This window comes from Coffea eugenioides, unplaced genomic scaffold (genome assembly GCF_003713205.1).
Source record: "Coffea eugenioides isolate CCC68of unplaced genomic scaffold, Ceug_1.0 ScVebR1_2519;HRSCAF=3562, whole genome shotgun sequence".
Classification (NCBI taxonomy): domain Eukaryota; kingdom Viridiplantae; phylum Streptophyta; class Magnoliopsida; order Gentianales; family Rubiaceae; genus Coffea; species Coffea eugenioides.
Genome location: NW_020863013.1, coordinates 1 through 15,071, shown reverse-complemented (window position 1 = coordinate 15,071; position 15,071 = coordinate 1). Strand labels below are relative to the sequence as shown.

The following is a 15,071-nucleotide window of genomic DNA, read 5'->3' as shown; positions in this document are numbered from 1 at the left end:
TAAAGCACTTAAATTATTAATCATTGAATTAATGGTTCGATATGATAATTTTTTTGGACTCTACCAATTAAATCAATTGTCGTATTTTTTGAAATTACATACCTATATAAAGTTCAAGTTTCGACTGACATTTGTATTTACGGAACTAACCATTTGAACCACCAAATCGGGCCGAGTTTAATAACTATTATACGTTACCGAATCCCCAAAAATAAAAAATGGTAATCGCTTCTTCTAGTAAACTTTTTAGCTTTTGAAATAAAAGACAAACAAATATGGAGTAAAAAACGTTACTAAAATAAAGAGTCGTACAATTAAATTATTGTCATTCTGTCAATCAATCCCATTGAAAAGATCTTTTACAAAGTGTGACACAGCGACAAAGACTAGGGGCATATCTGGAACTTCAGAAGTCATCCAAGTCATGCATCTATTCTCTAATCGACGATCCTCCAACAAATATTCCCATACTCCCCATCTCCCATACTCCCCTAATGACTCGTATTTCCATTGGTGGTATCCTTTTCGAACAAATCATCCATCAAAACGTGTCATTCCCAGTACACCAGAATGTGGCCTAGAAAAGACAGTCCGCCCGTAACACGAGAGCGAAGCCTCGGCTACCTAATAACGCGCGAATAACTCGCTCAACTCGTTAACCCAACCCAGTATATATGTAAAGCCCTCTCGGAACGGGTCTCTTTTGCTCTCTCTCTAAGGCCACTCGGCCACTTTCTCTCTCTCTACCTATACGTACAACTGATGCAGATAACTCTTTCTATAATTACACTCCTACCTCCTCGCCGGCTCGAGGGAAAGAAAAATTCGCGAGGGTTTTTTTGATACAAATATATTTATTCATCGATTTCGGCGTCAATAATTGGGAATAAATAAACTAACAATCATGGCGATGGAAATCGATCAGTCTGAAGATAACGTCGCGAAGAAGCTTAAAGAAAATGAGGTAACTGACTTCTTCGAATTAAGTGGATTTTTTTTGGTGTTTTAGTGTTTTGGGAGGAGTTTTGGTGATGTTGTGTGGAATTTTGCTTTTATTGGAGGTTTTAATTGTGGGATTTTAGTTTGTGTGAGTTCATTCGATGATCGTCGTGTTTGACTAATTGTAGGGTCGAATTTTCTGTAAGATTGGGTCTTTTAGGGTTTCTTCGTTTGGAATTTAGTAGGTCTGTTGATTGTTTTTCTTTTTTGTTTTTATCATTGTGATGAAGGTGTGAAAATTGTGATATTGAAGAGTAATTTTAATTTTAATGACTGTTGTTACACAAGTAGCACATTGTGGATGTTTATTCAATTTGTATGATCGCAATGATTTTTGAACTGGGACTAGTGGTTTTTAGCTAGTCAGGTAGGCCGGCTGTGGAAAACAATTGGAGCTGTTCTAGTGTTTTGGTGCATATCCTTCACTAGAAAGTGAGAAGATGTACTGAGGAAGAATGGTGCAAAAGCTGGTGGGTCGGGGAGCAATTGGTTATTAGAGAGTAAGAGTTGAGATTGTTTGACCAAGGGGATTATAGTTGAAGAAGGTAATCCTCTCTGAGATTATCTTTTGGGGTGAGCTAATCTTGCATGATAGAAGTTGATGTTTCAAGTTGGTTAGAGGTTGTTTGTGGGAGATTAAGGAACAATTGGAATATTTACCCAATTGGGGGTCATGAGATCTGATTGAATTCCTGGGAGGATTTTTTTTCTGATTGATGATGCTGTAACTGATGATAGGTTTCTGTTACATGTGCAGCTATTGCTAAACATATTCCCTTTTGTTTTGCTTTTCCTCCTGTATTTTCTCTCTGTCCTTGTTTATGGCTGGATCATTGGATTGCGGCCTGCCCTGATAAAGGCTATGCTTGCCTGACTCAAGATAAAGATGATGTTTTTGTGTTTTTTCTCCAGGAGGCTGTTACTAAGGATCTTAATAATTTTACTAGTATTGCCGGGTCGGGCTCTGGATCTCTTAGTGTGGAAAATGTAAATAGTTCAAATTCGGACTTGTCATATCATGATGATGGAAATGACAAACAAGATGCAGTTGATGATGATGCTTCTGACTATGATGATAATGATGATTACATGTTCGATGATGACGATGATGATGGTGATTACTTGAGTATGCAAGCACAGTTTGATAATGTGGATTTGCCTCCAGGTGTGGAGGCCTCGGTTTCTTGGCTGCAGGCATCTTCCATGAGTGCCAGTATACCAACTCCTCCAGCAGTGACAACCCAATTTCATACTGCAGCTCCTTCTGCAGATGGAGGGAGCTCTTCCTTTGTGAATCTGTGTCCCCATAAAAATGAAATTTCTGCTTCAAGCAGTTCAGCTGTGACCGTAGAGTCAAGTTCAAATGGCAAAGAGAAAGAGGAGAGTGAAGATGAAATTATGAGAAAGTATGAAGCTTTCAAATCGTTTGATACCGTTGAAGATTTTTCTGACCATCATTATACTAACATGGGCTTTAAAGGTCAACAGGTAATTTCAGGATGAAGAAAGTTTCCATTTCCATCTTTTTGCGAATTTATGAATTGGTGGAATTCCTTAATGTTTAAGCTCTTGCTTGTTGATCAAGTATTGATGTTTAATTTCGTCATGTTTCTTGTCCTTGTAGCCACCAAAGGCATGGACAAAGAAGATACACGATGAGTGGAAAATTTTGGAGAAGGATTTACCTGGTAAGTAGTGGTAAGGATATATAGGTGGTCTGGATTGTGTAATACTAGTAAGTCTTAATTTTTTTTTCTATGAAATTTTTTCTGAAGTTCTTGACAATATAAAAAGTGTTATTTTGTTTTCTCTCAGACACAATTTTTGTGAGAGTGTATGAAGCAAGGATGGATCTCTTAAGGGCCGTTATTGTAGGACCACAGGGAACTCCATACCATGATGGTCTTTTTGTCTTTGATGTTCACTTTCCTTCTAACTACCCAGATGTACCCCCGGTATGCGTGCTGTTGTTTTACCCTTGCTCTTTACCTCACTTTTATCTCTTTCACCCTCGTATTTGAAACTTGTGTGTTTTTATTTTCCTTTTAGATGGTTTACTACTATTCTGGTGGCTTGCGCCTAAACCCTAACTTGTATGATTGCGGAAAAGTCTGCCTCAGCCTTCTTAACACATGGAGTGGTAAGGGAAATGAGAAGTGGATGCCTCAGACATCAACCATGCTGCAAGTTCTAGTATCTATTCAAGCTTTAATTTTGAATGCCAAACCCTTCTTCAATGAGCCCGGTTATGACACTCATTATGTTGGAGCTGAGGGGGAGAGGCGTTCTAAGGAGTACAATGAGAATGTATTTATCTTGTCGTTGAAGACAATGATGTACACACTTAGGAGGCCTCCCAGGGTATGCTTTATACTGCCTTTTTGACCAATCCTTACATTTGCCAACATGAATATTTGTTAATTCTGAACATCCATTTTTTCCTTTGCTTTTAGATGGATTAAGTCTGTTTTTCTTTTGTTTTTCTTTGGCAATTTGATTTGAGCTGACCGTGACAACTAACTTCGGTTGTCTTAAATTCAATATCTGTTAAAGAGTTGTATTTGTATTAATTGAGCCCTTCTAGTTATAGCTTAGAGGTCAGTTGCTAAATATTTTTATTTGAAAGAGTCTCAGTACAAATACACTAATGCTCTGCTTCATCCAGTTGCTATAGATGTGGTTTATTTTTATCTTGTTGCTGTGTATTATGACTCCGGATAGCTCCCTTGAAATTCTCCGTTGTGTCGTCACTTTGTAAAGTACATGATGTGATAATACTGTCAATAGTTGTGGCCTTTTATGATGTGAAAGATCTTGATATGATGATTTAATCTTTATTTTACTATTCATTGGTTTGAAAGTTTACCTATTCTTACAGCATTTTGAGGACTTGGTTGCTGGTCATTTCCGTATTCATGCATGTGATATTCTCACAGCCTGTAAAGCTTATATGGAGGGTGCTCCAGTAGGCTCTCTGGTCAAAGGAAAAGCACCTGATGTTGAAGCTGCTGACAAGAGTGTGTCAAAAGACTTTAAGGAAGCAGTTGCTAAAATGATGAATGGACTCGTTTCCAACTTTACCAAGTACGGTGCAAAGGACTGCGAACAGTTCCGTCCTCCTCGCTGATCGTGTTGGTGGTAGGATCACAGAGTATGGAAGATGCGGCTGTTTTTGAAGCTCTGAGTCCGGGCATGGTACTCCAGGCTTTTCACACCACTGCACAGCACTACTACATATATAGAACTCTTTTTCAGACTTTGATTAAGTTGTAGATAAGCTAGGTATATTAGAGATTAGGGGATGCCTTTATTGTTGATATGCTTCTTGCAAATCTCTGAACATGCCTCCTATTTGATGGAAGTTTTTATTTAGTGCCTGCTGATAGTGTGTTTGGGTGTGCGTCCGTGGCTTTATTTTTTCGTTCCATCGGGCTTGAATTTTTGGCTGATCTGCATTCTTAGATGCCGAGCTTGCACCTTGGAAACTATCTTGGCCTGAGCTCGGATTAACCAAGGGGCTAAAAGGGAATATATCATGAATCTCTAATTTTGTGCGTGACGTTCAAATAGACATGTAAATTTGGCGTATGGACCTATCACCGAGATGAAGTACTTATTGGAATAAGCCGCTGCTCCGTCCTGACAAACATCATATGCAGAATTTAATGCTTGTTTCCAGTGTGGCTGAAAATTATCCTTCGTGCTTTAAACACCTAAGGTAGCTTCTTGCTTTCGTGTTTTGGTGAACAGGTTTGAGTGTGGCATTGTAGGGTGGTCCTGTTATTTGGAATCAATGAGAAGGAATTGATGTGGTGAATGGTAATCGTCTGTGATATTCAGGTTTTTTATCAAATTGTAGATGATCTTAAAGTCAGATAGTTATTGCCTTAGTATTTATCAAATTGCAGGTGATTTAAAAGTCGATCTTTGAACAGGATCGATCAATTTGGGATCGCTTATGCCCTTTTATTTGATGTTCATTTTTTTTTTCTGAAAACTGTGCTAACTTTGTCACCGTCCCTTTATCTTTGATGTGTTGACAAGATCTGGATTTCGACTTGGTGTGGAAAATTAGTCCTAAAATTTTACCTTTAGACAATCAGGTAGAAAAGCTGCTAGTATTACCCAATTCAAGAGTAAAAGATTATGCATTACAAACTCTTTTTTGTATTCGGTGATTAGATCGACTAATATAAAGTACCTAGACGCTTTAAGAGGGTCTCGATAGAGCTTCCCCTTGTGTCAAGCCATTGCTTTTGAATAATCCTTGCAACTGCATCTTTCTTTTTACTATAAAGTTTCGATTGTAGAAGTAGGTCGTGGCCAAGTAGTAGATTAGTAGATGCATATAAGCTAGCTACTACGTTAAGGTATTGTAACTCAATTGTCCAATTTAAAAAACCGTTTGGATTAACTGTTTTTCGGGGTATTTTTAAAAAATTATGCTATAGTAGAGTTTTTAAATTATATTTTAGAATATTTTCAGAAAATATTTAAAATATTTAAGAATAGAAGAATTTCTAGAATATATTTTAAGATATTTTAAAAAATTTTAAACTAATTTTTAGATTACCTTTTAGAATACTTTTTAAAAATTTTTATTATATTTGAAAAATTAGTTTTTGAAAAATACTCCCATCCAAATAAAGAAAATCCCAAAAAAAAAAAAGAAATAATGTGGATTCTCGGGGAAAAAAAAAGCACCTAGACATTTTATATTTCATTAGTGTAGTAGGCGCCATTCATTTTATACCAAATTTTTATTGATGAAGGAAAGAATGCGCGCATAGCCATGGCAAACACAAGGGAATCTTAAACAGGCACTTGCAGAAAGCTGTGGAACAAGCTATTACGAAGAGATGAGAATGACAACGACCTTACATCAAGATGCAGAGAGAGGAGGGCACAAAACGAAAGCAAAAGGAGCCAGCCAAAAACAAAGAACTGATCTGAAGAAATAAAAACCAGTACGGCATCATCCCATTTCCTCTACCATGCTATAGGCAACTCAAACATCAATTCTTTACATGGCTTAAGCTCTAACACGAGCTGTTGGCCTAGAATGGGAGTAACCACCTCATGAGTGATTGTTTGTGCTCCCCATTGTTTAGTAGACCCTGTTAAAGAGGAGGGAAATAAGATGAACGAACATCAGCAATTTAGTAACAAAATCTTGCTCATCTGAAGACATACGGTGATGCTTACAAAACTATGCCTGATAAAATATAATTGCTGTTTTCTTTTCTTTTCCAAGGAAAGCAGTAAAGAGTTTTATTGGTTCAAATCTGCTAAACAGAAAATTTCTCTCAAAATTTAGAAAATTTTGGAGTTTGGACATCCTTCAGGATGATGATATGTTCTACCAGCATGTAGTAACTAGCATACTGATCTCTCTCTCTCTCTCTCTCTCTCTCTCTGTGTCTCTCTATGCATATATATGCTGCAAGTAAATGGAAAAAGGTGAAAATTTTCAGTCCCTTGGTCAGTTGAAATTTTCACCATGAGGTAAGACTCTCTAAACATTAAGTTAACTTCAGTAAAATTTTAATCTTTGATAGTTATATTTTACCATTTTACAATAATGCAACCAATAAGGCGTGCTCAACTTCATATACGGTAAGCTCAGTAAAATTCTAATCTTTGATAGTTATATTTTACCGTTTTACAGTAATGCAACCACTAAGGTGTGCTCAACTTCATAAACATTGTATTATCGTGAAACAAATTAATGCTTCATCTATCAGTAACATGGTAAGGTATACCAATAGTAATGCTTGGCGTATAAAATACAGTGGAACAAACTAGTGAATTGTGTTTAAATACCAGGATCGAACGGTTTAAGGGGTTGGTTCGGTTGAACATTGTGTCTTGTCCAGCTCAGCACTTAGCATATGGTGGAGAAGCATATCAACTCTCTGACTTCGTGATTTCATGCTGCAGAGTCAATGACTTGTCAATTGAACGTATCTCATATAATCCACATCTAAAATGAAAATTACATATTGAATAGAATGACAAGACATACCCAATATTACGTCTGCGTTCCTTCCGGCTTCCTTCCTGATTGTAGAATAAGGTGGTACAAATAAAAGGTTATTACTTGGTGAAAAAATATGCACCAAAGCCAAGTCATATCAATAGGATGAAACAGGAGGGAGAAAGAATTTCTAAGATCAAGAAAATCATCTTAGTAGCTTGTTGAGCTGACTGGTTATAATTGATCATTTTCTAAGGTGGCTAACTGCTCTGAAAATTGTGATTGAAGATATGCTCTGAGAATGACACACTGCATTATGCATCATTCACCTTGTCACTGGTGGACAATCAAGAATTATACTGGACTGCTTAAATGGATGTTTCCATATAGAAAATGAGAGCAAATGAAAATACCACAAGCATCAGATGGGGTCCATGGAATGGATAAACCAGAACTTAAGCATCTAGGAAAGAAAGCTGCTACACATTCTGTCAAAGGACTAATGATACTAGGTTGGTGATGTTTACCACAATATTCCTATTTTTATTGGAAACTAAAGAAATATTGTGGGTCTCAATGAGGTTCCCAAAATAGAGAAATCGACTTTAACATCGACCTTATAGAAATCGAATTTAAAGTCGATTTCTTTCTTCCAAGCAGATAACCCTGCAAAACCACTAAGGCACAACTCTTCTTGTTGATTTGAATTGTCCCTTTTCTTCTTCTGCTACTGATGATGTTTCTTGGCTTTCTCTTACTCCTGATTTTGATGAGGACGAGAATGGCTTTATTTCTGTAGGTGCTAGCCTCAGGATTTGAAGGCAGTCAGGAACGCCTGACCCACAACACCAGCAATATTTTGGATGTGATCTACTTTGACATCCTTATGATCGTGATATTTTGGGCACCAGGAATTGGCTAATACGCCAAATGAAAGAAGGCACCCCTGTGGTGATAGTTTGATATCAATGATGGTGGCAGCAGTGGTCATGGGAGAAATGGTTGGGAGTGAAAGATGCTGGATGAGGCAGGCATCACATGGTGTGCTTTTGTGGCTGCTCTTCCACTTTATTCTCTTCTTGTATGTGCATAAAGAATTTATGGACAAGAGGAGGAAAGGGAGAGGGACAGGGACAGGGAGGGGGAGGAGAGTGAAGAATTTGAGAAGAACAGAAATAATAGTAGCACAAGAAGTAGAAGGAAATGGTAAAGAAGGAGAAGCTTAGAAGTTGATTTCTCTATTTCTGGAACCTCAATAAAACCAACAATATTTCTTATTTCCAATAAAAAAAAATCAGTTTTGGCAAACAACCCTACTAGGATGTTTAGACCTTAAAAGTAAGCCGGTTTGCAAAAGTTCATTAGTTGTCTGGTGAAAATCCTCTTCCCGTAAGCATGTTGCTTGATGGCGAATCTTTTTCATGCCAGCTTAGCTTTAAACGATGCTTAAACAGGATTTCTTTGAGATTTCAATATGCACAGCTCAAAATCTCATTCTTCAGCTCCAGCTTAGTGTCTTCATGAAGTAAAAACAAACTTGATTTGGAATTAAGCTTGAGCTTAAGCTAGAACTCCAGCTACCATATATAACTTAAAAATTTTACATGCTCATTTCTATGTACATCTAAACTTGACATCTTCAAGGCATGTACATTTAATTCCATATACACACTAAATAAAAGGGTTGGAGTCTAGGCATAAGGCACTAAAGTTTATACCTCTAAAAACCTTTAAGCCTGAAGCTTGACTTAATTTTGCAAGAAACCAATCAAGTCAACAAAAAAAAGTCAACTGAAATTGCCAAGCGATTGACAGGCTAGTGCTCTCAGTCTAGCAGATGTTAATTCATTTGGGACATCATCATACATATAAAAATTCCTCATCGTAAAGACATCAAGGTTCTCATTTTTCTTAGTTTTCTGCTCTGACGATTTCCAATCTAGCATACAGAATTGCATTAGTTTCACTTATCCAGAAGAAACATGATCTAATGCTTGAATATGACATTTGCCGCTTAAAAGATTAATTTGCAACAAGAACTAGGCCACAAGTATTTCCTCCAGTGGCTAATTTAAACTTGCAGAGCAGAACTGTAAAGCACTTCATAGAGAGCCAGCCTTGAAGACCTCTATAATTAAATAACAATAAGAAAGAAATGGAACTACGAAGAATTTCTAAGATATTCAACAAAAATTCCTAAAATGACAGTTTGATTAAGTACCTTTTAGCAAATGATTTACTGATGAACACAATCTTATGGTACCTAAAATTTCTACTCTGATAGAGCAGCTCAAATGAACTAAATAGACTAACCTGGGTTTCTGTGTCTTCACATTTCTCTGAAGTTTCAAGCTCCATCTCCGCAAAGAAAGCCTCCAAGACAAAAGCCACAACCTGAAATGAAAATGAAGAGCATAAAGTCTTAGCTTTTGACATCAGGAATCAACCAAAATGTTATATCAAATAAAAGAATCCAACTTGCTAATTTTCTCACAGGATAGAACGCTGTTCAAAAGCAAGAACACTATATTTTTATATCAACAAAGAAAACAAATGTAAGCACAATAAAGCAAGATAATAGGCCATGTATGTATCCAAACTTTATAACTGCTTTCAAATATGAAAGATGATACTTACCCATGCAGTAAAAGTTCCATGAAAATTGGAAGGCATTCATTTACTGTTATCAAGTTCTTTTGCAAGTAGAGGGGTTGACACACCACACACAACTGTAAAATATGACCACTCAATTATCTAGTAAGGATTTTAAATTGCAACAGAAGCTTACCAAATTTAAAAGCAGCAAAACAGTGATAAGGTAGAAGCTGACAAAGTATGTATAAGCCCAGGAAGTTCCAGTCAAATCCCTGTAGCTCTGAAATTTTATCATGAAAGTATCAGAGAATCCAGTATGGCAACTAAATAGCCCTAACGAAGAAATTCTCATTATTTCTAAGTCATGGTATGTAAATGGCTGCAAGACAAAGCCATAAAAATAGAAATTTCAGCATCTGTTAATATAAGGCAAAGTTGAATGCACAATTAATAATATCCCGCCATTTAGATAATATGTAGACATATTCAATCTCTGGACAAGTACATAATATCTGTCAATGGACAAACTTGCAATTCAGGTGAGTTTCTCAAGCAAATTATTTATTGTTCTAACAGTTCATAGAATTGTGAACATATGGGGAGATAATCAAGCAGTAATTGTGATGTAAACTGGCAAAGGACAACCATCCTCTGAAGCTAAGCAAATTTACGAAAATACAATGGTTGATAATTCTTAAGAAGTCTCACTTGCTACCAAGAAACTGAGAACTTCTCATAACTCCTGCAAGTATCCTTTCTTCTCTGATGAATCTGTATGGAGCTGAATGTGATAAATGAGCAACGGAACTTCCTCAGATTGCAAAGGAAATGCAACTTCAGATAGAAAGTTGTAATGCTTAAGGGTGAGCCTCAATGGTATCTCCACGATCTTATACCTCCTTGATTAGTTAGGACTTAGGACTAATAGCATTTTACACTTTAATCTTAGAAGGGCTAGAATCAACCCGCAAGGTCAACTGAGAAAATGAAGTGAGGGTGAATTTTAACGCTAAACATTGCTGTCTGTTTGTCCCTCCTAATAAAAACAAGAAACTGACATAATAGCTTATTATAATACTACCTAACACCTTAACCTAAATCTGAAATAACTAAGATCTGGACCAGACAAACCTTACTGAAAACCTATCCCTAGCAAAAGCCAGGCCTACTAACCTTCATGCATTAACCAAATGAGGTTAGTCTAATGGTCTTACAGCAAAAGGGTAGGCATAGAGAAAGAATGCTCAGGCAGTATAAATTACAGTTTATAAAACCTCGATAAGCAGCTTGCTGAAAAGACAAATATCACAAAAAAAAAAAAATAGAAAAAAAAAACAGCTAAGTAGCTTTTTGACAAAAGCATACGTTTTGGTAACCATGAAAAAATGCTCAAAATTATGGAAATTATAATACCTGCATCCACACTTGCCAGTTCCCCATCACCAGTAAATTGAAGAGTGTGACCATTCCATTCGGGTAGTCGTTGAAGTTAAAAAGTAAATAGCTAACTTGTCAAGAAAATACAGAGGGGGAAAGCTGATTCACACAATTCGCTTTGTAGAAGGAAAAGGTACAATAATTTGTCAAAGAACAATGTGTGTGTGTAATTATTAGGCATGCACTCAAACAAGTACATATCACCACATCTCCATTTACATATATACAGATATATAAATGCATACATGCATTTCCAGAAACATCAGTGGATACTCGTTATCAGCAAGATCAGTGCTCTCCAACTTGGGGTTGCCAGCATTCACAATCCCGCCAAATACCTGCAAGGAGAAGATGTGCAGTAATAGTATCTATAAGAATACACAAGAGCCGATGTCACATAATACAATTATAGTTGGCTAATGGACTCAAAGCACTGAAAATAATTAAATTGGAGGATTATAAAAGTTAATTGGGCCTAATGCTGAATTTGATGGATTAAGCAATATTAGACAGAATTTGTCACATATATTTCGTCTAAAAGCAAGAAATCAGCTAAATCAAACATTATAAATCCAGTCAGAAAAGGATACTTGATTTACCTGTACGCCAATTGAGCAGTAAATGCACATGACACAAAATATGGTTCCCAAGTATGGCATCAGACTTGGTATGAGGGTCAAGAAGGTGGCAACAAAAGCTCGGTATTGTGGAACATTCATGAGAAGCCTTATCAATCTTAGCATTCTCAATATGAGAAGATAGCGGATCCTGAAAAGATCAATAGGCATTGAGAATGTATGCAAATGCTGATTATTCTCGATTACAACCAAATAAGGAAAGATATTAGTTGGATTCCATTTATCATAGTCCTAAATTGTAATTACTCATCAAGAAAGACAAGGCGATGAGCCCTGGATCCCAAAATTGAGAACCAACTTTGGTAACAGTGGCATATTCAAAAATTTTGGGCCTACACTGAAAGTTCAGTTTGAGTGGCTAAAATTGTCTAGAACATTACACAGGGTGCTTAAGCTGCTTCACAAATGAAGGATACAATTATTTCATCAACTTATTGCTGAGAATTTCAAATAGGCATTACAAAAAGTAATAAAAGTTCTAGACCTAACTACAATTTGAAGTAATAAATATCAGAGGGGAGAAGAACAAAACCAATTCAAACGTATAATGAATACAGTCAGTCTTATATCTATCAACTTCAACCTTTGATTAGGTGGGAATGTGCAGTAGTACCAGATGAGGCTAAGATCATGTTCATTAGATCAAGCAAGTCTTGTACTAGGAACTAAATCTAGCTAAATCTGATAACATTTATGCAAATGGAGGAAAAAAAACAAAGAAGAAGAAACTAATTTGGTCTCCAATGATTTAAACCTTTCAACGGAAAAGGTCAATCAGCAAGCAGAAACTAATTTGTTCTTCTTTCAACCGAAAGGAGAACAAAATTAGGCATCACACCTAGAGCTTGGAGTTAAGCAGAAACCTTATTATGGCCACAAAAATATCCAAAAACCCATCAAGCATACTCCCATAACATAACAAAAACTCGGTTAACAAGCAAAAAAATCTGGTTTACGTGAAATTTGACTCCCACTGGCAAACTAAGTACTCAGTGAACCTAAATTAGCTTGCCAAAATCATAAAGTAGCCGTATGCGCACAAAAAATCAAAGGAAAAAAAAAGTAGCTGCAGCAATAGTATTCAATATTCATATAGGACCATGCATGACCATGGCAGTATTCAGCCCTCCTCTTTTATTTGCTTGGACATATCACCAAATGCATCAGGGAATTACAATGATACAATGACAGCATATAGATAGACCAATTTTGAAACACCCATATGCAGCTCTTAGCTCCAAGTCAATCAAAACTTTGATCTGAGCACTACAATAGGAAAACTAAGAAGATTAAACATTCTTACCACTCCCCATTTGAAAGAAAAGTCAGCCTGTTGGGAGCCACAAAAGTGGCTGTTTCTCCAACAACTGCAAAAACAGAAGTCATCTACCACATCAGAGACAAAATGGCAAGTTAAGTAATGCAATATTCTTATGGTGGATGTTTCCATTATCTAGTGACTTCTCCAACTGCAGTTGATGTTGAAGTTATGATTCGCATTATGACAAAAGAGTTCTTATTTGTAAATAGAAAAATCAACTGAGTTCCATTTATTGATCAGCTTGACCCAACAGATAGCATAATTTTTGTGGTTGATCTTTTGGGTGGATTCAGATAAATCCAACCTTTTATTGCTTGTTTGTTTTCTGTGCAGAAATAGTCTTTAAATTGCTGGTAGAAACAGATTTTCCTAATGGAAAAGCTTTTAAGCACCTTTTAGTGCTTTTACCAAAGATAATAACACATTTATCCTGTCAACGGGTATTTTGGGAGGACAAACCTAACAAACTATTTACAAGAATACCCTTACTAACTTATTATCTACAAGAATACTTCTATTTTCTTAACACTCCCCCTCGAGTTGGAGCATATATATCATAAGTACCCAACTTGTTACAAATGTATTTCACCCTAGAGCCCCCTAAACTCTTAGTAAACACATCAGCCAATTGATCTACAGACAGTACATGAGATGTCTTGATGACTCCGTCAAGCAATTTCTCTCGAATGAAATGACAATCAACTTCAATATGTTTTGTCCTTTCATAAAATACTGGATTAGACGCAATATGAACAGCTGCCTGATTATCACACACTAAATTCATAGGCTGTTTATGCTCAAACCCAATTTCAAGTAACATGCTCTTCAACCAAACCAACTCACACACAATGTGAGCCATAACGCGGTATTCAGATTCTGCACTTGATCTGGAGACAACTGTTTGCTTCTTACTCTTCTACGACACTAAATTACCACCAACAAATACACAATATCCTGTGGTCGATCTTCGATCTGAGGCAGAACCAGCCCAATCTGCATCACTATATCCTTCAATATCAGTGTGTCCATGATTTTGATACAGCAATCCTTTTCCAGGTGCACTCCTAAGATACCTGAGAATCCGTATAACAGCATCCCAATGACTAGTACGAGGGATATCAAGAAATTGACTCGCAACACTCACTGCAAACGAAATGTCAGGCCTCGTTACAGTGAGATAATTTAATTTACCCACAAATCTTCGATATTGCCTAAGATCATCTAGTAATGTACCTTGATCTCCTACTAATTTCACATTAGGATCCATAGGAGTATCCACAGGTCAGTAACCTAACATCCCACCTTCACTCAGCATATCGAGTACATATTTTCTTTAACATAAATAAATCCCATATTTAGATCGAGCTATCTCAATACCCAGAAAATACTGTAGATGACCTAAATCCTTTGCCTGAAAGTTTGCCTGCAAATTGGATTTAAGTTTCTGGATCCCCACAACATCATCACCTATAATCACAATATCATCCACATAAAAAACTAATAAAATTTTACCAGCATTAGAATGCCGATAAAATACAGAATGATCTACTCCACATCTTGTCAAACCGAATTCCATGACAACACTACTAAACCGGCCAAACCAGGCCCTCGGAGACTGTTTCAATCCATATAAGGATTTTTTCAAACAACAAACCAACCGCGAATTCTTCCCCTGAATAACAAATCCAGGAGGTTGTTCCATATATACCTCTTCTTTCAAATCTCCATGCAGAAATGCATTTTTCATATCCAACTGATGCAATGGCCAATTGTAAGTTGCTGCCAAAGAGATAAGAAGACGAACCGAGGTAATCTTTGCAACAGGAGAAAATGTTTCTAAGTAGTCTACTCCATACACCTGAGTAAATCCTCTAGCTACCAAACGAGCCTTCAATCTATCAATAGAACCATTAGGCTGAACTTTTATAGTGTACACCCATTTACAACCAACAACAGGCTTACCTGAAGGACGAGGGACAAGATCCCAAGTCCCAGTTTGTTCCAAAGCAGACATCTCTTCTTGCATAGCTAATCTCCAACCAGGATGATTAAGAGCATAGGTAATAGACTTAGGAATGGAGATAGAATCAAGGGAAGCAACAAA

At 36.7% G+C, this 15,071-nt stretch overlaps 2 protein-coding genes across 2 annotated transcripts; one reads left to right on the top strand and one right to left on the bottom strand.

The window, feature by feature from the left end:
* The first annotated feature begins 662 nt into the window (after positions 1–662).
* On the top strand, positions 663–4,391 carry LOC113756893 (putative ubiquitin-conjugating enzyme E2 38). Its single transcript, XM_027300364.1, has 6 exons — positions 663–964; positions 1,912–2,487; positions 2,624–2,687; positions 2,815–2,954; positions 3,049–3,360; positions 3,878–4,391. The coding sequence occupies exons 1-6, from the start codon at positions 905–907 to the stop codon at positions 4,124–4,126; spliced, it is 1,401 nt and encodes a 466-aa protein (XP_027156165.1). The 5' UTR covers positions 663–904; the 3' UTR covers positions 4,127–4,391.
* A 1,356-nt stretch (positions 4,392–5,747) lies between these two features.
* LOC113756890 (two pore calcium channel protein 1-like) lies at positions 5,748–14,993 on the bottom strand. The gene is made up of 12 exons (XM_027300358.1): positions 14,930–14,993; positions 13,914–14,110; positions 13,614–13,727; positions 12,950–13,032; positions 11,608–11,776; positions 11,282–11,346; positions 10,985–11,075; positions 9,765–9,851; positions 9,290–9,370; positions 7,025–7,059; positions 6,823–6,933; positions 5,748–6,116 (listed from the first exon to the last, which is right to left on the bottom strand). The coding sequence occupies exons 1-11, from the start codon at positions 14,991–14,993 to the stop codon at positions 6,837–6,839; spliced, it is 1,083 nt and encodes a 360-aa protein (XP_027156159.1). The 3' UTR covers positions 5,748–6,116; positions 6,823–6,836.
* Positions 14,994–15,071: the final 78 nt, after the last annotated feature.

What these genes read in the sequence shown, in the direction of transcription:
- LOC113756893 (XM_027300364.1), top strand. Translation starts at nt 905, where the DNA reads ATGGCGATGGAAATCGATCAGTCTGAAGATAACGTCGCGAAGAAGCTT. An exon ending in TGGGCTTTAAAGGTCAACAG is followed by an intron (nt 2,488 to 2,623) that starts GTAATTTCAGGA and finishes TTGTCCTTGTAG; the next exon opens with CCACCAAAGGCATGGACAAA. An exon ending in TTTGGAGAAGGATTTACCTG is followed by an intron (nt 2,688 to 2,814) that starts GTAAGTAGTGGT and finishes GTTTTCTCTCAG; the next exon opens with ACACAATTTTTGTGAGAGTG.
- LOC113756890 (XM_027300358.1), bottom strand. Translation starts at nt 14,993, where the DNA reads ATGCAAGAAGAGATGTCTGCTTTGGAACAAACTGGGACTTGGGATCTT. An exon ending in GAGTCATCAAGACATCTCAT is followed by an intron (nt 13,033 to 13,613) that starts GTACTGTCTGTA and finishes CTGATGTGGTAG; the next exon opens with ATGACTTCTGTTTTTGCAGT. An exon ending in TTTTGCTGCTTTTAAATTTG is followed by an intron (nt 9,371 to 9,764) that starts GTAAGCTTCTGT and finishes TTTTCATTTCAG; the next exon opens with GTTGTGGCTTTTGTCTTGGA.